This window comes from Dysidea avara, chromosome 3, assembly GCF_963678975.1.
Source record: "Dysidea avara chromosome 3, odDysAvar1.4, whole genome shotgun sequence".
Taxonomy (NCBI): Eukaryota; Metazoa; Porifera; class Demospongiae; order Dictyoceratida; family Dysideidae; genus Dysidea; species Dysidea avara.
In genome coordinates this window covers 14,710,071-14,736,915 of record NC_089274.1, presented here as the reverse complement: position 1 = coordinate 14,736,915, position 26,845 = coordinate 14,710,071, and the positions used below count along the sequence as shown (strand labels likewise).

Sequence of the window (26,845 nt, the reverse complement as noted above, 5' to 3'; positions counted from 1 at the left end):
CTAATTTTGGGTATCAGAAATGTATACACTCACTCAGTGATAGCTAGTAAATAGATGCATACATGGTGCAAATTTTGTTTGCACAGCTGTAGGCACTGCATGGGAAGTTATTACACAATGATTACTTAAAATCGCCATATCTCCTAACGAAGCTTTGTGCGTCGAAGCCGGGTTTTGTCAAATTCAGTCACAAATTAATTAATTAAGTAATTAATTACTTAAAATAAAAAATTTAACTTACATTTGATCATACCGGAGTATCAGTTTGGCACATGAAGGATCAGTTAGCTATATACTAGTAACGTAGAATCGAGTGTAGCTATAGAAGTGGCAGTTGATCACAATCAGTAATAGCTATATACTACTATTAATGCTGTGTATCTTACCCTGGATGTTGGTTCCTCGCTGATTGATGACCGTTCTACTTCGCGGAACTGAGCCGGGAAACCGCGTTTCGAATCGGGAAATAACTACGCATGTAAGCTAAGTTTCTAACTACTGGCATAGGAATTTTGAGGCGGGCGCGTGGGCCCAGATCTCCGTGCCTGCGCGGCTGCTGTGGTGGGACAGCCAACCCCCCGAGATAACCGCAGTTCGCCAAGTCAGATATATATGCAGAAACTCCGAGCAACAGCCGGTGGAATTTGCCCTGGGGTCCATTTTGTTAGGCCCCCAGGCCACGTTGGCCAGGGAATCAATAATGATAAACTTGTGCTCGGATAGTGTCATACTCTAAATTCTCTAATAGAGATCTAGCCTCGGATCTAGCAGTCACCCTGGCTAATAGCTAAGCTACCAGGAAAATATTCAGTTATATTAAACATAGCTAAAATCAGTCTCTCACACTCAATTTCAGAGGTAGAGTCTACAGTGTTTAAAAATTTCTTAGCGGGTGGTATGTATTTGCAATTGGCAGAAAGTTTACTATGCAATTCAAGCTCAAGATACCCTAGTAGCTAGAGCAGTCATGGTCACCCTAACACAAAGGTCATGCAGGGCAGATCCAGGAACTGGCAAGGGAAGAGGCACAAACAAGTTCAGATACATACCACTGAATTAAAAAGTGGAAGCCACTCTGAGCAACTATATAGCTAGCTAGCTAGCTATACAGTTTGATGTATACACATAACTACGTAGTAGCAAACAATTACCTCTCAGTGTGACAGTAGTGAATTTTACCATTAGGCCATTGTAGGAGGTTGTGAAGTCTTAGAAAGCTGTAAATGGCTAACCTGCTAAATCAATTATTTTAGAAGTGCTTACTATACATGAAGGTACTAGGCGACAGTTTGAGTTTGATTTCAGGTGAATTTGTTGTAAAGGGTGGAGGTATATATATGTCAGCCTTCCAAGTTTGAGTCCACTTCCGCACTGTAAAGTTAAGGTCATGTTGTAGTGGCAGTTGATCTTTTGCAGTTTGATATAATATTCAATCATCTGCAAAAAGTCATAACTGAAGTAAAATACCATAGCTGAATAGAGCTAACAGAAACATCAGTGGTCCCAGAACAGTTCATTGGAGAACTCCTGATTGAACTTGTACCAAACTTGGGTGATTATCAACATGTTGTGCTCACTGAGTCAACCAAATCTTTACCTATAGTCTATGAGTTTACGTATACCTTGAGTTCCATAGTGAGAAAGTTTATGTAGTTATCAGGTGCTTTTCTAAAATCAATGAATGCAATGTCAACTTGAGAAGTATGATTTATAGCTAATCATATATATGTCAACTAGCTGAGCAACACATGAATGTCCTGCATGCCCTAAGCCAAATTGTAGCTATGTTGTTGAAGTGTTCTACAATTAGGCATGAGGCTATTATGCTCCAAAAATTGAGCATTATGCTTTTGAGCAGTGCTCAAAAAATTACCTATTATGCTTTTGAGAATTGCCCATTATTCCCAAAATTATGCCACTATACTTGGCTAATAATGCCAGTTAATTGCTGTATCAGACCATTTTCATTGATGTTTAAGTTCCAAATATTCTTGCATTCTTTAGTTGGTTGTTTTATTAGAGTATTTTGTTTCAGTATGACTGCTTTATTACAGTAAATATTCAGTGACTGCAGGGGCGGAGGAAGCGTCTACATGTTGGGTAGGCAACTGTAAGATCATACTTCTATGACCATCACCAGCATCATAGTTGTGCAATCACAACCAGCATTTGCAACATGCTTAGGCCAGCTCCAGAAATTTTTTGAAAAATTGCTTTCTGCGATTGAATCTGGAGACAATTTCACATCTATAAAATAATGCATAGCTAATATAGTCTAATGGAATGAATAGTCACTGACTGCTCTATTAGGGTATCGGTGACTGTTCTATTAGAGTATCTCGAGTGAAAAAATCAGAGCAACCAGACTGCTTTCTATGGACTTGGAACATGGCTCAATAGTTACCAATAAAAGTTGGGTAGGCATTTGCCTACCCTTCCTACCCGGTTCCGCCGCCCCTGGACTGTTCTATTAGAGTTTCTGACTGCTCTATTAGAGTACCTCGATTTTTTTAACGGAATTGTGCAATATGCATATTTTCCTACTGTTAAAGCTTTATAATCACCTCAGAATGCTAGCATAATTCCTGATTCCCACACATACCTATTATGCCCGAAATTATGCCAGCATAATCGCCGCATCCCTATCTACAATGTGGTACTACATGTAATCTCTGAAGTTAAGTTAAGGGAATAGGGTGGTAGACTAATTGTTGACACTGCCAGGGCTGCCAAAAGAATTTAGGGGCCTGGGGCAAATTACCAATGTGAGGACCCTGTAACTGATTTAGGTAGTTATAGGAACCACCTATGGGGATCTAGGGAATGCCCCCCCCCAGGAAATTTTTGATAATTAGACCCTCTGAAAATTGAATCTGAGAGTGATTTCAGCAAGAGTAAATAATGGAAGAGCATTATTTACTCTTGATTTCAGTTTATCACAGGGTTAGTATTCTGACTTGTCGGATTTAAATTTGGGTTTAATTACATGCCATGTGGCTGATACAACACAAGGGTGGGCAACTACACAACCCCAAATAATAAACACAATACATTGTCAATTAAATGATTGTATACACTAGATTATAAAAAAACTTAAATGTCCTTGATACGAGAATTCATCTAGAGTGGAGCATTTGATTATTTTTGATTATTTCATTCAGTAAAAATATTATTCCAGTCAGTAATGCATGGTGTGAGGGAATTATTGATAACTATATATTGCTGCATAGCTACAGCGTAAACACTGACTTGAAACTCAACCTTGATTACAGAAGAACAGAATATATACCATATATAGCAGTTAGTGACTGCTTAATAGCTGACTGTGTCCAGCATGGGGCATTTGGGGCAAATGCCCTATCACTATGATATGCTAAGCTGACATATTTGAATACTTTTAACACCTCCAAATATGTAATGCATACCTGTAGTAGACTATATCATCTATTTTAAATTTATATCACAAGTGTTTACATTGTGTCCATATTTGGATAATTCTCTTTGTCTAAATGTCATTTCACATCATCACTATGATTATTAAAGTAGCTAAGATCCAAAATAAATGCAGTCTTTACAGATGTTTTGCAGAAGGTAAATGTGCAGCTTATACCAGTCTAGTGAAAGCACTCTTAGAGTATGGATCAGTAGAGTATTTACAGAAGGACAACAAAATATTGAGATGGTACAATGGCATGCTGCTTGTTGGGTCAGATACTATAGCAGTGTTTCACCTATTTTAACAGATTCCTTCTCCAACACCAACAATATGTAACGAGACAAAAAATTATATTCTACAACATTGTTTTCTTGTCAGCACTAAAAATTCCTAGCTAATTTTCTAACACCACTTATCCCAACCACCCTGAGATTTTTCAGACTAGAACATATCGCTATAAATTCAGCATACAAAGCACTGTTCAATTACTCTAATGAAATGCACAGTACTTCAATAGAACAGTCACTTCTACCATTTGCAATTGGATAATGATTAATCAGTGGCTGAATAATGGAAGGTCATTGTAATCGCATGCAATGATCGTATGTTGCATCAAAGCTTTTTAATTTGAAAGTCCTATTAAAGTATCTTGATCTTGTATAAAATGAAGTTTAAGACATTAATGTGGGTAGGGCTGCAGTTAAACAGTAACCTATCAGTTGAGTGAGTCAGTGTCACCAATTGCAATTACACATCACATGCACACATATATATGTGCACTTATTGGAATTATACATGTGATAAGTAGCACTACATGTCATAGCAGTGGCCTGGAGTGAAAACAGCTCATAATCTGTCCACTACTGAGTTACTTTGTATGTTCAGTATTGTTCTATTTGTATTGTCATCAAAGATGATGTCAGCCAAAGGGAGTCAGTGTACTACTCAAAAAATGTGTCACATGTGGTAATTTAGAATGTACTACTGATTATTGAATTGGGTCAGTAATGGTTGAATGTGTGTAACAAGTATGTGATGTCACTGTCATCTTGGCCATACTGTTGTCACTGTCATTACCATCATGGCTCTATCCATTCCTGCTTTACTTGCAGATACGTACATATGTATACAGTATGGGATCTATGTATCACTACAAATTAATAATAGTTCTTTGTTGTTGCTTACATATTTACACATGTACTGTTTACACACATTGGCAATGCAGCTAGCTTTTATTTCCCATATGACTTCTCTTCTGCCTCTACTCTGGAATGACAGCATCACTTTTAGCTACTATTAGTAGTAACAATAATAATTTTATTACTTCTCTATAGGCACACGTTAAGTTGCTGGCCGGTTCCCCTGATGCAGTATGGGTAGTCATAAAGTATGTTACAAAAAAAGTAAACAAACAAGTGTAAGCAAAAATTAATTTTATATTTTCATAGAAACAAAATGTAATTTTAAACAAGGGAGTGTACAAAGAAGTAGATACTTATAAAACAATTGCATGACTACGTGATTAAAACAATCAGAACACACCGCTCTACCCTTCGGCTTAGAGCATGCCAACCATACAATCAGCTGCAGTTTTGCTGTATAGAAAACAACACAAAACAAGCACACCCCAGACATATTGAGTGAGCTATACACACAATAGACAACAACTATCCCTCAAGGACCTAGTTCACTCAATATAAGCATTGAGATCAAGATACTCTAATAAAGTAGTCACAGCTAGCCACATGTGTATATTATAGCTATAACAAACTAGCACAATTAAAAAATTATTAGAAATGAAGTAGGGTTCCAGCAATAAAGTGTTTGAAACAAGATAATAATGATGGTAGCTATTACAAAATAAATTATAATTATATAGGAAAATCCCTACTTTCCCAGCTGCTATCATTCGTATACATTTTGTTACACTACTTTTTTATCACTGAAACCCTACTTCATTAATAGTTTTTATTGCACTATATATTACGGAAATAGAATGGAGACAATCCACCCATAGCTTTAAACTGCTTTGCATTGCAACATAATGCATGGGTTAAGCTAGATCATCGGAGACAATTCTTGTGCCTACATTTGATGCCGTGATCAATAATAGCATTTGCAATTTTAAGTTATTTATGGTCACCGTACATACGTAAGTGATACAACCACACAATGGCAAGCAAAAGATTTCAATCTTAATCAGTCAAAACTTGTAGCTCATCACGGAAGTCAACATAAGAGTGATCAGTAATAACATCTCCTGGACTATCAGAGACTGTCAACATAATACTATTACCCAGAGAGGTACTGACAGTCACAGCAATAGTATCTGCCCTTCTTCTAAATGCTCCATATAGCTTTGTTTTCCTGAGTAAAAGACGCAATAATAATTACGATAAAGTGCATGCATTTAAATTATGTACTATATAGAAATATATAAAAGGACAGTGTCTAGATTGGTAAACTTTTTGCAGAAACATAGTAAAGGAAAGACAAAGGATTTATTACATAAAATATTGAACCTGTAATTTTCAAGAAAGAATTTTTTATGCAACCATTTGTAAAAAAAGCAGAAGTTTTTCTTATATATAGCTCTTCAGTGTTACTCACTGTATGAGAGGCACTATCCATACTATAGTACAGAATTAAACAGTCGTTCATTGATGTACTATATATACACATGCATGTAAACTAACCTGAAGCATTTTACCACCAAGTACACTAGTAAGAAAGTGTAGGGAAGAACAAACAAAAATGTTCCAAAGGAACTTCCATCAACAGCATGTGGTTGTGTGCTGTTAGCAAAGTATGCAGTAATTAGAATAAGATCCAATAGCATCAACCACTCCACTAAATTAACTCTCCATTTATCATATGGGTGGACTCTTGATGTTATTAATAAGAAGACAGCAGCACAGAAAAGCAAAGCAAACTGTAGAAAAGAAAGGATTGTGACCACAGTAGCAACTATAATAGGAATATTAAAACATACAGTACATTACTAGAATGGCAGTACTTGCATGCTGCTTGTAGAGTGCCATTGTGTTATGATGTCTCTTACAAATATTCGTTATAATTATGAAAATGCCCATACTTGTGTCTTTAAGAGAAATTCCACTGTATTGATATTAGAATCAAGGACACATCAAAGTCAACTCAATGGTGTCCAATTGACACTATCATTCAATGGTTATGGGATAGGCCTCTGAATTGGCAACATGTGCTTGGATTGTAATCCAACAGGATTTTTCTTTGCAACAATTTTACAGTACGGTATGTTATAGTTAAAACACTGCCGTGCATGTGTACGGAAAATACAGCACGAGGGGGCATGTCAAGAGGCCAATACAGCACGAGGCAAAGCCGAGTGCTGTATTTGCCTTGAGACACCCCCCGAGTGCTGTATTTTTCGTACACACAAGCATAGGCAGTGCTTTAAGTGTTACATTGTACTTCCTAGTCGTCTGGCTCGGAGCAATTTTCTATAGTACTCAAACCACTACGATTTTCAGTAATGAGGATATCAGTAAGCGTTTATATAATCTATTTCTAGTTGTAGAATGAACAAATAGGATTAGTTTGGCTAGTTTTAGCGATTTACAATGTCATGTACGTGATCAATTGTGCTGGCTTAGAGGAGTCGTGTTAGTAGTTTCGTGACCAGATGATCAATATGTGTCTGTACAATCCATAGAACAAACTGGTAGGATTACTTTGGCTAGTTTTAGCGATTTACAGTGTGTTGTTTTCATAACATTCCTTAAATAAATTCTCCACATAACTGCACTGTAAGTGCGTTGTATTTGCCCAACTAAGCACATAAATGTATTTGCCCAATTAGCCGAATAACTGTTCTGTATGACTCATACGGTACAGTTATGTAGCTAATTAGTACTGTATGGGCAAAACGGTATGCGACATCACTTTGATCCTCCCATGCAAAGTACAATATAGTAGAGATCATGAAGCTTTCCTGTCGCCTCACTTTTCCTTCATGTAAACTTGGCAGTATTGGTTAGCCATAATCAAGTCCCAAAAATACCGTCAGAGCAACTCTATCCACTTCAACAAGTTTCTATGAAATTTTAACCTTTTTATTTATCTGAGTTTTCCTCTGACTGTAAACTCACTGAAGGCTTAAGCCAAGCATAACTTGGCTGATGAAGGCTTCAGCCTTTTTGCCAACTGCAGCAGCTACAATGCATACAACATGGATTTACCTTAGTTGTTCTTTTGTGTCCCATTTCTTTCTCTATACCACATAAGTGTGTTGTACGGTAGTACTGTATATTAGGGATCATGGAAATTTGGGTGTTCCTAGCCAAAAAAATTCACCCAAAAACCAGCTTCAAAACTCCATCCCAGCATCTTGGCAGTATTGGTTAAGCCCAAAAGTACATGCCTTCAGTACGATCCTAAAGGCTTCTAATAAATTGTTACAAATTTCAAAAAAAATTATTAAATGGAATTTTCTACTGACTAACTGCCTGCCTGCCTGATGCCTTCAGGCAAGCGTAACTCGATAACGGCTAAGGCTATGTATGGGCTTGATTTTTTCACTGTTCGACGTTGCTTCATCCCAAGACGTGCCTTTTGGCATACCGCAGTACATACAATGCACACATCATGGACTTACCTCCTCCTTTGTGTTCCATTTCTTTTTGCTGACAGCCCAAGGTGTCGATTTGCATTAGCACGATGCATGGCTTCCCTACAGTACATTTGTAAGCAGGAATCGTCCGTGGTGACTGGATTGATTACAGAGACGATTCTAACACTGTTCTTTGTTTGTAACATTGTGTAACTGGCTGAAAGCAAAGCATAATGGCGGCTGCACTTTCGAGGCAGTAATTGATAGTTGGGGGCACGCGAATCGTCGTATTTCGTGGTGACTGGATTATTTCAGAGGCACTTCTTCTACTGTTTTTCATCTGTAGCACTGTGTAGCGGGCTGAACATAGCTGAAAGTGAAGTGTAATGGCCACTGCACTTCGTTTGATAGCTGGGGCGCGTACCGTTCAGACGAAAATATTAATTCTGGCACTATCTTTTCTTTTGATGCATATGCAAGGTTCACCAGTCATAATAATGTTACAAAAAAAGTAAACAAACAAGTTTAAGGAAAAATTAGGAATTTTAAGTTCGATTAGGGATCATAGAAAAAAAAGTAGGGAAACAAGGGAGGTCGCCTACATCTCCAGATATACTAGTGAACATTTAATCCCTAATTCAGTCTTGATCTTGGGGTATAGACTGAATTAGGGATTGAATGTTCAGTAGTATATCTGCAGGTGTAGGCAACCTCCCTTGTTTCCCTACTTTTTTTCTATGATCCCTAATTGAACTTAAAATCCTAATTTTCCTTAAACTTGTATGTACACAGTCATTCCCCATCCAGCTACTAAGAACCTACTCAATAACAAAATAACAATACCCATGCACCTACACTCATTCCTACATCAGACTAGAACAATCTTCGAATAAATAATATAGCTGTGAAGAATGTTAGTAAATTTGTTTCAATTCATTATTGTGATACCCTTTAGGGCTACACAGTACAATACAATACAGTATGGTGGCATCACCTTGAATGTACAACAAAGGACATTTATTATTATTTATTTATTATCGATTTACCACGAGGGAAGGAACAGTACAAAAGGCAAGCCTGTACAAGGTACTGTCCTAATACAAAACACATACAACCACTAAACAAAACACACACAAAATAACACTTACAAAACAAAACAAATCAGCAACAATTATAATTACATCTACAAAACAACAAATCAACAACAATAAATTACATTTAAAAATTACAACAGAAATGTCTGTAAATAGCGTGGCGAGAAACAGAACAGCTCTCAATTCCCAGAATACTGATTGGTACTTTGTTCCACACAAAACAAACACGGACAAAATGAGAGTATCGTCTAGCATTGATTGATGAAGGATGGTTTACTAGTTCCTCTGCCCCCATCCTTATACAACAAAAGGGAAGAGTTTTAGTGTCAGTAATGCCAGATATACGTAGTGTTAAAAATTAGGGTTAGGGTCGGGCTCAGCTTTAGTTTCTTCTTCACCCGGGTGTAGGTTCTTCTTAATACAGCTTACTTCTTGAGTCACATTTAAAAGATAGTAGCACAAATGGGTAGTTAGCAGTGATAGCACAGTTGGTAACACACTGACCTGTGGTCCAGGGTGGTTTGAATCTTGGATGCTTTTTTAAAACTTGTCTATGTTTTACAGATAGTTAAATGGCCAGTACATTATTGAACCAAATTTTGGCTCAGTTACCACTGCCTTAAAAAAACTGCCCAAACCCAATTTCAGTCTGCCTACAGCCAGCCAGCCTGCTTGCCTGCCTGATCACATTCACAAGGCTCCAGGCTAAACAGCACCACGTGACCACCATAACAAACTCACCAGTAGTATGTGGTTCTAACAAGTGTCTGTCCCTGCACCTTTCCTTTCTTTTTGTCTTCAATCGTGGTTGTCATCATCTTCTTTATGCAATGAAACCATACCAAGGACAAGGCATTGATTGTCCATATTGACACTTTCTGTATTTAGACACCACATGTATAAATTATTTAAAGCACTCCCTCATGCTACTGTAAAAAGTAGGTCTATTACTAGCTGGTAGACATGCTAAGACACCATAGCATAGTTGTGCCATAGGACTGACCAGGCCCCTATACAATCAAGCAGCACCAATAATGATTGAACACCGTGGCATGCCACTTCTTTATCTAGATGACTGATCATATCAACCATGCCTCTTACTGGTAGTACAATGAAACGAAAACATAGAAAAGACCACTCCCTTAAAAATATTGCTTATGAATAGGTGAGTTGTCTGAGGCCCACTCAAATGTAGCAGTCATCCTAAAACAACAGCCATATTCAATATTTATTCTAATAGAACAGTCACACAGCTGGAAAGGTTAAATTATTTGAAAAAAAGAGTGCTTGATTGTAAGTCCAAAAAATATTTTCGAAACAGGTCCTCTTTACCCCATCAAACCTTAGATAATAAGTACACAAAAAAATTTGGAATTTTCAACTAGAGTAGGGACTAGGAGGGATGAGTCTATTTTGCTTTTTTCCCTACCTATTTTTCTTTCCAGCAATTCTTTTATTTTTCACCTATTATGCTCTACATTTTGCTCAAGAATTATATATTATGTTCAGTATATTAATGTTTGTTAATTAACCATTTCCAAGTGCAAATCACAAGTTCACCTTAAAGTGACTGTTCTATTAGAGTATCTCGATCTGCACTTGCTCTTACCATAGATTTATAAACCCCAGGGATTTAAAATCTATGCTCTTACAATGTATACTGAGCAAGAAACTAGCTAGTAATGCTTAACATATGTGACTGTTCTATTAGGGTGTCTTGATCGTCACTTGTTCTTCCCGTTACAATTAGCTATATGTATTTATCATGTGTGAGTGTTCTATTAGAGTATCTCAATCTTTTGTGCAATTTTTAGCTATGTCCACTCACAAAAATTGCACCTATTATGCCAGCATTTTGCTCATTGCTTTTACTTACCCATTATGCCAAAAAAATTGCTGGCAAAATCAACACGTCCCAGTAGGGACCATAGCACATCGATAAAAACTACTGAAACAAGCTGGAATAGTGCACGATATTAAATCACAGTAAAACAATAAGAGCACTATTCCAACTTGTTTCAGTACTTTTATCGATGTGCTATGGTCCCTACTCTAGTTGAAAATTCCATTTTTTTGTGTACTTGTTTGTTAGCTTTTTTTTGTAAATAGTTATTGACTGGTGAACCCATGCATACCGCATCTGAATTATTATCTGAAAAGTGAAGTATCCATTAAAGGAATCAATACTGCTGAAGGAATCAGTCAGTTACTCAGTCAGTCAGTCACTAGAAATATATATATTTTTAAATTCTGTAGCACCTTGTTGAAAACGTTTCGGGTGGATTTGAAAACTTGTTCGGGCCTAACCAATACTACCTCATCGTTGTCTGGGAAAATTGAGGCTGGTTTTGGGTAATGTTATTTCGTGGGCCACACCTACTCCTTTGTGGTCCATACTATAGACAAGTGCACAGAAAAATTTGGAATTTTCAACTAGAGTAGGGACCATAGCACATCGATAAAAGTACTGAAACAAGCTGGAGTAGTGCACGATACTTAAATCACAGTAAAACAATAAGAAGTGTAATATCCCTACTGTGCATTTCCAATATGGTATCTTGAGCACAGTAGGGATATAACACTTCTTATTGTTTTACTGTGATTTAAATACCGTGCACTACTCCATCTTGTTTCAGTACTTTTTATCGATGTGCTATGGTCCCTACTCTAGTTGAAAATTCCAAATTTTTCTGTTTGTTAACTTTTTTGTTAATATTATTATTATGACTGGTGAACCCACGCATACTGCATCTGAAATGGCGCCGTGCCCCAGCTATATCAATTATCATCTGAAAAGTGAAGTATCATTACGCTTCGTTGTCAGCTATGTTCAACCCATTACACAGCAGTACAAATCAAGAACTGTTCGAAAAGCACTTCTGCAATCAAAAACAGCCACTATGAAAAATACGGATGATTTCCATTACAAAGGGAAGCCATCACATGCTACTGTCAAATCGACACTTTTTGCTGTCAGCAAAGATGAATGGGACACAAAGAAGGACACTGGTAAGTCCATGAAGAATGTATCATACATACTGTGGTATGCCAAAAGGCACCTCTCTGGCCGAAGCGACGCCAAACAGTGAAAAATCAAGCCCATAGCCTTAGCCGATATCGAGTTACGCTTGTCTGAAGACATCAGTCAGTCAGGCAGTCAGTCAGTAGAAAATTCTGTTAAATAAATTATTTTTTAAAATTCCGTAACAACCTGTTGAAAGTGTTCAGGTTGATCTGAAAGCTTGTTTGGGCTTAGTTTTACCTAACCAATACTGCCTCATTGTCGTCGGGGAAAATTGAGGCTGGTTTTTGGGTGATGTTATTGCACGGGCCACACATACTCCTTTATGGTCCCTACTATACAGTACTGTATGATTAACTAGAAGAGTTTGCGAGCTCCGTGCACTAGTTACTTGAAGGGAGCTAACAATAGTTGTGTTGGTCATATACAGTAGAATATGCTGCTTTGATTGTTCAGTTAAGCAAACACATTGGTAAATGAGTATATTTGAAAGCCAGTGTGCCATATGAGCCCATTGGTAAATGAGCACATTTGAAAGCCAGTGTGCCACATGAGTATATTTACAGGAAGAAATAAAACGCAATTTTCATGCATATGTAGTTCTGTGCTTCCTTCTCGAATTGGAATCATTTTTACTGCAAACATCCTCCACCTTCAGCACCCCACATACCAAGATTGCCTAACGCAATTGTGAAATATGTATGAGCTTTCAAAATTCAGCTTTATTTGTTTTGTTTTGTTTTTTTTGTTTTGTTTTGTTTCTTTGTTTCTTTTTTTCTTCATTTAGGGGGCTTGGGGTATTCTTTCGTACACTTTACAAAAACCATTATAAAATGCAAATGTGTAGCTCGATTTTCTTGAACTCTACTACACTTTAAGAATGTATTTCAGCACAATCATGTACCAAATTTGGTGCAAATCTGATTAATAGTCATAGAGCTATGGACAATTATTTGTATTAAAAGACCGACTTGTCATGCCTACAGGGTAAACTATTACTGGGAATAACTTAAAAATCGATATGCATATAGGTTAACCATCATAACTCAAACCTTTTGTGGTTTAAAAGAAATCACACTGACAGTTATAGAGTTACAAAGCGAAAGCCAAACAACTGTGTAAATCGTGGGTTGAAATACTCTAATAGAACAGTCACCACAGGGTAAAAAAGGTGCATGCAAAAGTTGAAAAAAGTTACCAGCGTTCGAACCCGGGACCTCCATACTGAACACCCAAATCCTTAACCACTGAGTCACTGTATATATCATGGCTGATCACCTCACTTAATTTCTATTTTATAAATGAATATTCTAGCTAAAATTACTCAATAGTAAAAGTTCATAATGTCATAGATCTACCAATGAAAAATCTAGATAGTTCTAGAACATTCTATGTGTGTTCTATTAGAAATCCTGTGCGCTCTATTAGAGCATTATAAAAGTAATCTGTGATACAATACTATAGCAACTTTTCTAGTATTCCATCGAATCAAAGCTGTTATTATAGCCATTTTGGTACAAATCGGAAAGCTAGTACCGTATATGACCATATAGAAGCCCCGGGCGTTTATTTCCTATAAATCATTTTTGACCCGGCGTTTAAACAAGACCGGCATTAATTTGGGCCCGGGCATTTATTTCTTACTAGCCACTCGTTGAGAATGACAGGTGCCAGTACAAGTACCTATGAAATACGAAATCCATAGCCCATCACGTACATAAACCCATTTGGACTCCTCTGCTGGGTGAAATATTGGAAGTTGGGCGGAAAGATGACAATGACCACGATAAATACGCTATGGCCATCACCAGAAGAGAAGGCATAGTCGAACAAGACAAGACATCATAAGACTGGTGATGAGACATCACTGTATAGTTAGCAGCTGACACGAGTTTAGAACCCCTTTCAGTGCATATCATTAGCACCCCAGCGTTTATTACGACAGTCCCTTAGCTGTACCCGGCGTATAGTTGAGCCCCTGCGTGTATTTGAGCCCGGCTTTAATACGGTCATATACGGTACACTACTAAGACCTACTCGCATCAATCATCATAATCATCATAATAAGTGTTATGCTAAACAGGCTGTAAATTGTATTCTAGCGTAAAATATATACTTTGTAAAAAATTGAGCAACTGCAACTTATCACATTTTGCATGAAAAATCAAGATACTCTAATAGAACAGTCACTGCAAAATCTTAATAGACAAATGGTATACCTAACTTGGAAGGAATTTACTTTGTTATAAAACATGCACTATTGCAACGGTATAGGTATTTTTCTGTATTGGTATAGCACTAGTTTGTCTTATATCATCTTCATTACATCTGTAGATAAGAACAATGATTTGTGTAAAAACAAATCTCAAAACCAGTTAATGGCATATAATTAAAAATAGAAAAATAAGTGAAATCCACACAAGTACAGCCAATCTGTATAAAATGGGTGTGACCTTCAAAAAGCCTGGTTGTAAAATCAAAGGTGGCAGCCATGAAATGGCTGCAATGATGTTGATGATAATAAACTTTATTAATGCACAAAGCCATTGTTAAAATTAATTTTATCGTCATCACGGCCATTTCATGGCCACTAGGCTTGAGCCAATTATGCTTTGAAAACTGCCTATTATGCTTTCGAGCAGTGCTCAAAATCAAGCCTATTAGGCTCAAAATTGTGCTTTCAAAATCAAGATTATGCTTGAGAGTTGACTATTTTATTGGAGTATATTAACATTTCTGACTGCTGTATTAGAGTAAGTGACTGTTCTGTTAGAGTATCTCAATCTTATTCCACAAGTGTGAATTATTAGCAAAGAAACAATCAAAATAATAACATTATAAAATTTCTTGATATGAAATAATGTGCAGTGTGTTCATATTGTGCAATACTTTTGGCATGCATATTGTGCTTTTTAATTTAAATTCTTGAAAATCATCCTATTATGCTGGCATAATGCTTTCGCTAACCTATTATGCTCGAAATTATGATGGCATAATTGGCGCAAGACTAATGGCCACCACCTTTGATTTCACAACTTTTTTCACGCAGGATTATTGAAGGCTACACCCCGTTTATACAGCTTGGCTGTTTTTGTGTGGATTCATATACCTTGTTTCACTAGTTTTTATCACGTGGATCCCTACTTCACTATTATGTAAATACACTAGTATATATCCCTCACCTGTGTATAATCACCATTAACATATTCAAACACATAGTACACTGCCACAAACAATACTCTCCGGAACAAGTCATATCCACTCCACCAATTGTACACTGGCTTAATCCCAGTGTTTACCACATCACAAAATGGTCCAGCTTTCTGTAATAAAACAGTTGACATATATGTTTACAAGTTTGACAAAATTATTTTAGGTTTGTAGCTCACTATTCAATGTGAAACAAATTTTTACATATAGTTTTAATGTACAGCCATATCAACTTATGCACATTGCTGTGGTGCTTGGATGAATGATTAACAATAGTTAAATAGCAATATATATATATGCTGCCAATGATAGACTATAGGCAATAAAACAAAGTCTGTCTATTTCTTAACAGTCAAAAATAAAGGATGACAAATTAAATTTTGATTCACTACTTTGGTGCGGAATAACTCATCTATGTGACGTTTAGCACTTTAAAACTCTGTGCCATTCATATCAGTAGCTATACATGTTGTTCACCTTGACATAATTCCAGCTGATAGCTACCACAATAAATGGAAATGGTATAACAAACAATACTAAAGTGAGGATAGATATCACAGCATATGGGATGTGTTCATTCTGAAAACACTTGACATCTCCATCATAAAAATAAACCTGTGACAGAATACAACAATATAAGACAATATACACATCCTATACACTTACCAGTGCTTCTGATACAGTTGAATTATAATCAGTAGGATGCATTTTAATAACTTCAGTCTCAACACATCTCAGAAGATTAAAGCAGGTGTCAAATGTGTATACATAAATGATTAATATTAAAAACCATATTCCATCCAATGTCTTCCTGTTGCTTAAGGGCTTCAGTTTCCTAGCCCTGTATGAAATGAAGTCAACATGTAAATAGTGAAAAAAGCATTATATAGCTGCTTACACTGTTTCTTTGTACATTCTTTACCTAAAGTAAATTTTTTTGCAAACCATATAAGGTCTTATAGAGACTATCAGCGGCATAACTACCATTAAAGCTACCAAGGCAGTTTCTTCAGTAAAAACAAAGACACTGAACATAAATGAAGAAGATCTAATACTGAGTTACTATTAGAATAATGAATAATTAGTGATCCCAAAAAAGTAGCCATAAAATGATGCTCAACCCATTACTCTAACAGAGCAGTCATGCAGGGCTCACCTACAGTGTAAACGTACATGTGAAGAAAACTAACCCAAACCACAGTAATTTATTACAATACTTTCACTGGAGATTAAATGTTAAGAAAAACATAGTAACAAGCCAAGGAGCTTCAAACTCTTATCCACAAATCTAAACAGAAAGGTTTTGTGATAATCACTGACAAAGTTATGGCCATTTTGTTAAACCAGTGTAGTATTTTGTAATAAATTTGGAGTGGTCATATCTTAAAGGGAGATCAATAGAATGGGCCAAATTTTGGCGTGAGAAAGTTTCTCAGTAGAGTCCATAAATTTCATGAAAATCCAAAGGGGTCGGGATTTTTTTTTGTTGGTATGGAATGACCCACTATTCAAACATAGCAGTACACTACAAGTTTGTTTGCAGCTTTTAGGAACATTCCTTAACATCAGCCACTTACAGTCTAGTGTAACTGATAATGCTCATCAGAATCAGTAATGGGGGTAAGAATCCAAACAAGGCAACTTGTAGAGCTTCCATGTGAGTAAGACAGAGTGGAAAATAGAAACTGAATCCAAACACTCTTGATAAATAAAAATCCTGTAAGGGAAAAGCTAAACATTATAAGATACGTATGTAAACAGCTATAGTTCTAAAGTTAATATCAAGAAGTTTGCGGATATTTGCTATACTTTTGTTCATGGCAAAAATGCCAGCTGGAACAGGCAAGTCCAATACATTTACCATTTAAAAATATTGTGTACCGCCTATCTCGAGTCCGTTAATTAACTTTCCGGGTGTGATACATGTACAGCAACTCTCTGCGAGTACAATGATGCCAGAAGAAGTCCAATTCATGGAAATTTTGGTGCATCAAAATGGCCTAAACCGACCTGGTGTAGTGCATAGGGTGTTTCGGGGGCATGCAATAAAAAGTGTAATAACTCACAACAGGTGATAGATACCTCAGATTCTGGACCAGATTTGGAAGGAGGGGACTGAATAGCGATTAAAATGAGCTATAGCAGAAGGAAATCAGAGGAAATTTAAGTGCATCATTTTAAGGTTGGAAGTCACTTACTTTTCTATAGTAAACTGAATGACAGATATTTGGAAGGGAACGCTCTGAAGCTATTTTAACGTCTTGATATCCATTAACCTTCACTACAGTAGTGTTACAATGAAACTAAAGCACTGTGAATTAGTTATGCAGGGTAGTTTGTGAAAATTACAGTGTTTCGTGATTACGCAAAATAATGTCCATTCCACATAGCAAACATCTTCATAACGGTACATAAAATCACCGCAAAGCAACATATACTACTTTAGCATGCGCGTCGCTTGGGGTATAACTCACATATTGCCCGAGCAATATCTTGGGCAATATCATGGGAACGTGGTTTGCTCATAGCTTTGATGCAGTTTAAAGATACGTCTCTACAGGGTGACTTGTAACCTACGTAGCTGAACGTTTCATAGGGTGAGTTATAACTTTGTAACATAGCTGAACTCTCTACAGGATGACTGGTAACACAGCTGAATATTCTATGGGGCGACTTGTAACTTAGCTGAATTCCCTACAAGGTAATTTGAAACATAGCCGAGCTTTCTACAGGATAACTTGTAACCTTGTAACTTACTGTAACTTAATTCTCTACAGGGTAACACCACAGGGTGACTTGCCAGAACTCTCTATAGGGTTAACTTGTACCTGAACTCTCTAACAAGAGGAACTTCTAATGTAGTTGAACTTTCTACAAGGTAGCTTGTAACCTAGCAGAACTTTCTATTTGGTGACTTGTAACCTTAACTTGCAACTTAACTCTCTACAGGGTGACTTGTAACATAGCTGATGAACTTCCTGTAGACTTGCTTATAGCTGACCTCTCTTCTCTACAGGGTGACTTGTGTATAGCTGAACTCTCCACAAGGTGACTTGTGGTGTAGCTGAACACTATAATAGAGCAAGTAGCTGACTGCTTTAAAACTTAATTGTGCGATTGTTCACACTGTTGATTTTTGCACTGTATCTTTATGGTCTTTACCTCTGTTTCTTCCAAACCACAGAAGGTTTGAGGTTTGATAGTTAACCTATTCACATATTTCAGTTTCTTCCCATAAACAGATTAGCTAATTTATAGCATGACAACATATTAGTGTTAATTTGCAAGAATATATGATCGTTAATAATTCTGCGAGTGTTGTCTGTCGTATTCAAACCAAACTTGGTGCAAATATTCCCCTCCAACCCCCCCAACCCCCCCTTATGTGTGCCAAATTTATAGGATAATGCATTTATGTTTGTGGCAGTTTTGTAAGTGTGTGAAAAGGCAAAGAAAAAGAAAACAAGAAACAAATAAATCAAGTCGATTTTTGTGTGCTTGTATCTTGGAGCGAGTTTGCTCAAATTTCGTCTGTGAACTACTAAAAGTAGATGGCATTTCTGTAGAAAAAAATTGCTCAATTTCATAAAAGCAGCATGCTACGTATACATGAAAATAGCATTATTGTTCTTCCATTCAAAAACACACTGGTATGACACACTGGCTTCTTAGGCTGCATGACATACCACTGTGTGTCATGATTCAATCATTCTAACAAACTAAAACAATTTGAATTCAGTTAACAGAAACGTTGTATCTTAATACTTTACTAAAACACATTACATTTTTACATGTGTACCCACACATGGTTGCACTCAATTAATAATCACTTTTGCAAAACAAATTAGTAAAATATCTGAGCTTTGCATGTGCTAATGATTTTGCAAGCTGGCTGTTGTGACCAATCAATGAATTTGTACAGTACATCATTCTACTGCAGTAGATAAGCATTGCCACAATGCTACAATGTGATTTGTTGTCTTCATATAATCTTTAACAACATTTCAGTAATACATGCATTGCATTACAGGATTGTTAGAACTTTAACTTCTTAATACCTAATAATAAAAAAATTCCTATAACACAATGAGATATTTTTAATAATTCATAAAATAGTCACTAACATAAAGTTATAATTATATATAAAATGTTATATTGTAAACATACCCAGTCCAGTGTGCCACTCCTTGCTCCACTAACATACACATATCCCACCATCTATATGAAAATTTATTCAATTACAACTATACAATAAAAAGTGTTGAAACAAGGAGACCATCACCCAAAGTACAAATTTAATTTGTCAAAAGATTACAAAATCAGTGCAATGATCAATACTAGCTTATAATCTCCTTTATACTTGTAAAGAATATTCTATGTGTGTTCTATTAGAAATCCTCAAAAAAATGTGCACTCTAGTATTCCATTGAATCAAAGCCAATATTATAGCCATTTTTGGTACAGATTGGTGGCTATGCTAATAAAACTTGTGACAACAGACTGTAAATTGTATTCTAGCATAAAAGGTGCAGGATTTGCTTTGAAAAAATTGAGCAACTGCAACTTATCACATTTTGCATGAAAAATCGAGATACTCTAATAGAACAGTCACTGCAAAATCCTATAGACAAATAGTATACCTAATTTGGAAGGAGTTGTTATAAAACACTGCAAATAAGTACAGGTACTACATATATACGTATTATATAGTTATGAACAAGCAAGCACAAAATTATATCAGCATAAATTGGCTCCAGTAAGTATTTTTTCTGTATTGGTAGAGAGAGCTAGTTTATCTTATATCATCTTCATTGCATTTGTAAATAAGAACAATGATTTGTGTAAAACCAAACCTCAAAGCCAATTCATGGTCGGCTTTGGATATATATTTAAAAGAAGTGAAATCCATGCAAAAACAACCGAGCTGTATAAAAAGGTTGCGGCCTTCAAAAAGCCTGGTTGTGAAATCAAAGGAGGCATGCATGAAATGGCTGCAATGATGTTGATGATAATAAATTTTATTAATGCACAAAGCCATTGGTAAAATTCATTATCATCCACATCATTGTAGCCATTCACCTTTGATTTCACAACTTTTTTCACCCAGGCATTTTGAAGGCCACACCCTTATACAGCTTGGCTGGATATAACTACAGCATATAGTTACACATATAAATAGCTATGTAGGTACCAGTAAGTTTCAAAACATATAGATCTATATACATCTAACCTGTGCATAGTACATAAAACCCCTCAACGAATTTGGTAGTCCAATATTGTAGTACATTATCAGGATAGAAGCAACCACAATGAAAATAGCTATCAAATACAATGGATCATAACATTCAGTACATTAGATTGCAGACACAATACGTATATCAATCCTGCTATAACCCACTGTAGCATAACCCCTAGCTCCAGTGTGTGGAACAATTTTTCATACATGTACTGATGGGACAAAGTAAAAGTTGGGTGGATATAAAACTATACCTGGACATTTTAACGATTTTCTTTCTTCCATCTCAGCCTTTGTTTTAATCACTGGGGTCACCAATGTATAGTAAATTGCTTGATCCACTAATCAACCTTCCACTGACAGTGACAGAGTGGAAGTAAATTCCGCATTTTAAAGGGTGCTGGTCACATTTTAAGTGATCAAAGTAATTCTATGGGGTAAATTCTTTTACAGGGGCTTTTGTCAAAACATAACTGGCCTCCTGTGAAATGAAACTTAATTTTCCCTTCTCATAAAATGTGGCAATTTTCATGACATATATCAGATATTGACAATGCTTACTTGCCAATCTGTGCACACATCAACATGCTTCACATGCAAAAAATGAATTGCTCATCATTTGGTTACCCTCCCCCCAAACCTCCCCTCCTCTGTGGAAGAGGCATAGCTGCTTCTTTTGTTAGAAATATACCTTAAATCAGATTACATATCTCATGAAAACAGCATACTCCCACCATTTATTGCAAACTCACCCAAAACTAAAGTTAAAAGAACAATCAAACTGTCACCCTACACCTTTGTACGTTCTAAGCACCTCTAAAAATATTATTGTATTGCTGGTGTTTAATACTTTCATTAGTTTCATTACTACTTTATTTGGGCACTATGGGCTAGAAGTGTTTTCGAGAAAGCAATTGTCACCAAACAACAATTCAGTAAGAAAGAATGAAAAATAATGAACTGTTGTACCGGTATGTTGATTTGTAAATATTAACATTGTGGGACTTTTCTGTCATACTTATCAAAGTGTTGAAACCCTTGTGGCTACTCAATTTTTGTTAATTGTCAGCTGCAACTCGCCAGCACAGATAACCTGAAAATCTCTTAACCTACCCTCTTCCATGCTCCTGATAATGTGGTCACATTAGAAAGACAGTTTCACCAAGCCTGCATGAGGTGAAGTAAACTCGCGCTCCAATAGCACACATATAATTTCTTCCCCTGTGGAAGTGATTATGTAACTACTATATATGACATTAGGTGTTGGCGCTCTATAGCGCATTGAAGGTTATGACAGGCATAGACAGATGCATGTTTGTACATAAGGGATTGTCTAGATTACACCCGTGTTTGTCCTGTGTGTTTGTTAGAGTAAGTGCCTTCTCTTTTGTAACTTCAGTTCTTTATGATGTTAATTACTTGTCATGAATTCTAACTTGGGTGTGTGTGTGCTAGGGTCCACAATTTGAAAATCAGCTTTTACAAGTCAATCCCCCTACCATTATAGGATGTTCACCGTAGTATTCCATTGCTAGATCCACCGTGAAACTGGAAGCATGATTGTTGTCTTCACAGAAATGTTGCTAATAGTAACTCTTGAGATGCAAAACTTTTTTGTGCTTCACACAAAAGACTGGATGAAACCAGTAGAATTATTGTAGTGAATAATAAAGATTATCTTACAGGGCTGCATTCCTTGAAAATCAGGGTATAAAACAAAACCTTTTGAACTCAAGCTGTCCTACAACCTAAGACAAGAGAAGCCAACTCTTCCTCATAACAATTGGATGGATAGTCTGTCTATATGCTGGTAGCCTGGAAAGGATATGAGATTTCTCACCACTTGGGTGAGGAGGGGCGATTTTTCTGCAGCGTAAAGGAATTATATTGTACCTTCTATGCAGCTATTTCCAGTGCTTCTGCAGCCACAGTTGCTGACAATTACTGACTATATTGAATGATGGCAAAAATGTCCCTGCATGGGCATTTGGCACTATTGGTTGTCAATTATTATTTTATCCATAACTTTCATGCATCATTCAAAGCTGGAGGTATCTAAATCGTCCAAATCCGACCTTACCTCTCACAGACATATATGTATGCATGCAAGCTATATCCCTCCACAATTGTCTGCGTCAATCACAGCAAAATTAAATACAATAGATAGCAGAGGTAAGCAATGAATGATGTTACAATTTTGCATGCCATGATATGTGTGATTTGATTGATTTTGTCAGCATTTAACTAGTAAGCCTAAAGTCTTTACCTACAAAACATAATTCTGTAATGTTACTGGAGTGTTTTTGCCATCATCTAATTAGTAAACCTCACTGCTTATAGCTAAGTTTTAAGGTCAGGTATTAGTAAACTGGCTATGTGCTTGTCTTCCAGCTAATGATACCATGTATATGATAATATGTAACACTTTCACACCTCAGATCAAAGGTGCCACCCGGGTTGCATTTCATATGTAGCCCGGCTAGCTGGGCTACATATGAAATGTAAACTGGGCTACAACTGGGCAGTGATTATATAGACATTGATGCTGAAATCGATTGTGGGGATCAATTAATACTCAATGCACGACTTGGATTTCGCCATGAAAACCTCTCAGATGGAGAGCGTTTTGTTATCCTCGCCATCCTACGAGTTGAAGAACGTTGGGCTAAGGTGAGAACTAGCGCTATAGCTTATTCACCGATCGTTTCCGCACGTTTTCGAATATGGACATGCCCCCATCACGAAGCTACCACTCTGCACAGAGTAACCACTCTACTAGCAAGCTTACCTATCTAGGCTTTTAGTGAACTCCATACGTTTTCCATAAACGATTCAATAGTACTGATTAAAAGATTAAACTCGCATAACCGAATTTTCCATGATATCTCTAGGATATGTCCATTCATCGTAGCCGGACGTAACCAGAACATACTAGCTGCTGGCCCATAATTGAAAATTTTAGGTATGCATATATAATACATCCAGTGACTGCACTTGTATTGGCTTGGGTGATTGATCATCTTGTACAGGCTATCAGCCTAATAAGTGTTACATATTAGCTGTAACACGAGGCATTCGGGCTTTGCCTGATATGTATGCCCTCATGCCCGTGTTACAACTATTACATGTACAATAAGAAATGTGATTTTTGCTATTACAAACTATAGTGATTGAGGGACAACTAACAAAAGTATAATAGTGGTCTGATTTAACACAACATATATATGTTATTGTATACTTGTACTTACATATCAGAGCAAATAGTACAGCATCTCCAGCATCACATGTAACACACACCAGCAAATTAAATGCTAATCCTTGTGTTTTGTTGTTTTTGCTGTAAGGACACTTTCCACATAAGAAACCTGCAAATTCATTTTCAGTATTCACCAACAGAACGTGTATTAATATTTACCAGTTCTTCTGTCCCTACACTGGTGAGAATTATTATCGTGTTTCATCAGACATCCTGGGAGACCATCCTCATTATCACAATGTTGATAAAATGATGGAACTTTTCCCATTCTAAGGTCACCATTATCACCAAATTCACCATATTTTTCAGCCTATGAAACAAGAATGAAATAATATTATTGAACTCTCTATAATAGATCTATGTTCTTACTTTGATGTAAAAATATGTGGAATTCTCATCTCCTCTAAGAATGCTTCTGCTAATTCCTTGTTTAAACATACACTTCCCTCTAGTTTTGTTGTATTCATATGTAGGATGGCAGCATTTGAGGGTGGCCGTGACTTTTTCTTCACTAATCTATAACACACAGACACTATAAAACTACATGTATATCAGCACTAAAATAATTTAGTATTATTGGTGGTAGACTTTTCATAACAGTTAAACTGTAAACAAAGGTTCAAAAAGATGCTCTAAAGGAGCAGTTGTGCACTTTATCTATCCTGTGGCCAGAAGTTATGCGTTGCATGGGGATCCATACTTTCTAATAATGCATATACAATGTATATAATGCAGAGTGAATAAGATAGACTACAGAATATACTATATATCAAGAGTGAATAATGGAGACTTTATTATTCACTCATTATACTATGCAGTGTGATTACTCTAACACAAAAACTGCATACCACATTTCCTGTAGACGAATCAATTAACTGCAAAGCAAACTGCTTGCTATCAACAGTGTCATTTTTATGATGTAAACAATGTGTGTAGTTAAAATTCTTTGATGAGTCACGGATAACTAATGTTGTCCTCTGATCGCCACTATCTACAACTGCAAAACTTCTATCAGTTCCACTATCAGATAAGTCAATTTCTGTAACATCTGCCTCAGTGAAATGTGTATTAGATGGATAAGTGTATACTCCAAACTGTGAGTTATTATTTTGATCTTGAATATAAAGATGAAGGTCAAACTGCTCTCCAGGGAATACATGCATTGGTTTGCTTCCCTGGAAGTAATAAGAAATTATCAAATTTTAGTGGACATACACTTAACAACAAAGAGCCACTATAATTACGGAAAATTAGGAATTTTAAGTTTGATTAGGGATCATAGGAAAAAAGTAGGGGAAACAAGGAAGGTCGCCTACACCTCAGATATACTAGTGGACATTTAATCCCTGCTTCACTATAGCTATACCCATATGAGGGATTAAATGTCCACTAGTACATCTGCTGGTGTAGACGACCTCCCTTGTTTCCCTACTTTTTCTCTATGACCCCTAATCGAACTTAAAATTCCTAATTTTTTATACTTGTTTGTTTACTTTTATTGTAACATTATTGTGACTGGTGAACTGCTTCAAAAGAAAGTATGGCACCAATGCTTTGTTTGAACATGTGCCTCAACTATCAATTATATGGAGTTTAAATACAGTGGAACCTCAGTTATCCGGACCACATTTATCCGGATCCTCAGTTAACCTAACTACGGAAATGACTGCTCTATTAGAGTATAGTGACTGTTTTATTAGGATAGCTGAAAATACTAATATTTAAAAAAAATTCTTTATGCTATTTTAAGGTTATTTAAGCACAGTTCCAAAGAAATGGACTTTTCAGACTTATGGACCACTCCTGGTCCCAAGAGATTCGGATAACTGAGGTTCCACTGTATCTTTAAACCAAGTTATAGAACTTTGCATGGGCAAGATCAAAGGAAAAAGTGTACTTTAAATTTCATAAAGTACACTTTAGGGCAAACAGTGCTTTATTTTCCACAAAGAGTGCTTTAATCATACAATAAAACACTCTTTGCAGTGCATTAAAGCACTCTTTGTGGGGATTAAAGCACGGTTGCCCACATGCTTTAGTTCAGACTAATAGCCTGCAGCGCTCACGCCAGTACAACTAATCGCACAAGCCAGTGAAGGCTGATTGCCCTCGCCACGCTAAGTGGTCAATCACCCCAGCCAATACGAGTTTTACCACTGGATTGCTTTCTTTGATGATGGGTGGGAGAAGGTAACGTTACTGTTACATTTGTTAATGTAAGCGGACAAGTTCTGGAGATATCACAGAAATACTTCACCATGTGTCACAATAGAACCAACTGTGGGTTGTGACCAAAACCTGCCAAAATACACAATGAATGTCTATACTAGCCAAACTATGGTGAACTATGCGTGAGTTACTTTGTTAAACTAATTTGTGTGTATTCAGGCTGTTAATAATTTGTGCAACGTGTATTAATTATGAGTCCTAGTGTATGGTGAAGCTACACAACTAGAAAGTTCCATAAATCATTTAAAGCATTGCCTTGCTCGTTCTATATGAAAAATAAAGTACGATGTGCGCGGCCAAGATGTTATTAAAGCACTAGGCAAAGTCGAGTGCTTTATTAGCATCGCGGCCATGCGCCTCCTGCTTTATTTTTCATATATATAGCACTCGCAGCAATGCTTTAACATATATTTAATGTCGAACACGATAGCATTGACCACGGTATACAATAATAGGAATGGTTGCGCCTTAATAAGAATACTTGCACATCTATTGTGCTCAACAAGTGGCAGTGAACAATGTGTGTACCATCAGACAGCATTAGCATTACAAAAGGAGAGCTGTAGGAGAAGCTCCTCTACCAGTCACCATAAAAAAATTCGGATGATTCATGAGCCCCAATTATCAATTACTTATCCAAAAGTGAAATGGCCTTGGAAGTGGCCATTACACTCCACTTTCAGCTATGTTCAGCCCACTTCACAACGTTACAAACGAAGAACAGTAGAAGTGCCTCTGCAAAAAATCCAGTTGCCACGGAAAATATAGTTA

The 26,845-nt window shown here is 36.6% G+C and overlaps 1 protein-coding gene across 1 annotated transcript in view; it reads right to left on the bottom strand.

Annotated features, from left to right (window-relative positions):
* Positions 1-5,551: 5,551 nt before the first annotated feature.
* Positions 5,552-26,845, bottom strand: part of LOC136249536 (uncharacterized) — a 35,881-nt gene continuing 14,587 nt past the window's right edge. Inside the window, exons 8-19 of the mRNA XM_066041578.1 lie at positions 24,694-25,020; positions 24,215-24,361; positions 24,005-24,155; positions 23,838-23,954; positions 20,584-20,672; positions 19,521-19,571; positions 16,931-17,070; positions 16,020-16,194; positions 15,831-15,968; positions 15,326-15,466; positions 6,133-6,368; positions 5,552-5,803 (exon numbers count right to left, since the gene is read on the bottom strand). Of these exons, the coding sequence (XP_065897650.1) occupies positions 5,632-5,803; positions 6,133-6,368; positions 15,326-15,466; positions 15,831-15,968; positions 16,020-16,194; positions 16,931-17,070; positions 19,521-19,571; positions 20,584-20,672; positions 23,838-23,954; positions 24,005-24,155; positions 24,215-24,361; positions 24,694-25,020 (1,884 nt within the window). The 3' untranslated portion in view covers positions 5,552-5,631. The remainder of the gene's footprint in view (positions 5,804-6,132; positions 6,369-15,325; positions 15,467-15,830; positions 15,969-16,019; positions 16,195-16,930; positions 17,071-19,520; positions 19,572-20,583; positions 20,673-23,837; positions 23,955-24,004; positions 24,156-24,214; positions 24,362-24,693; positions 25,021-26,845) is intronic.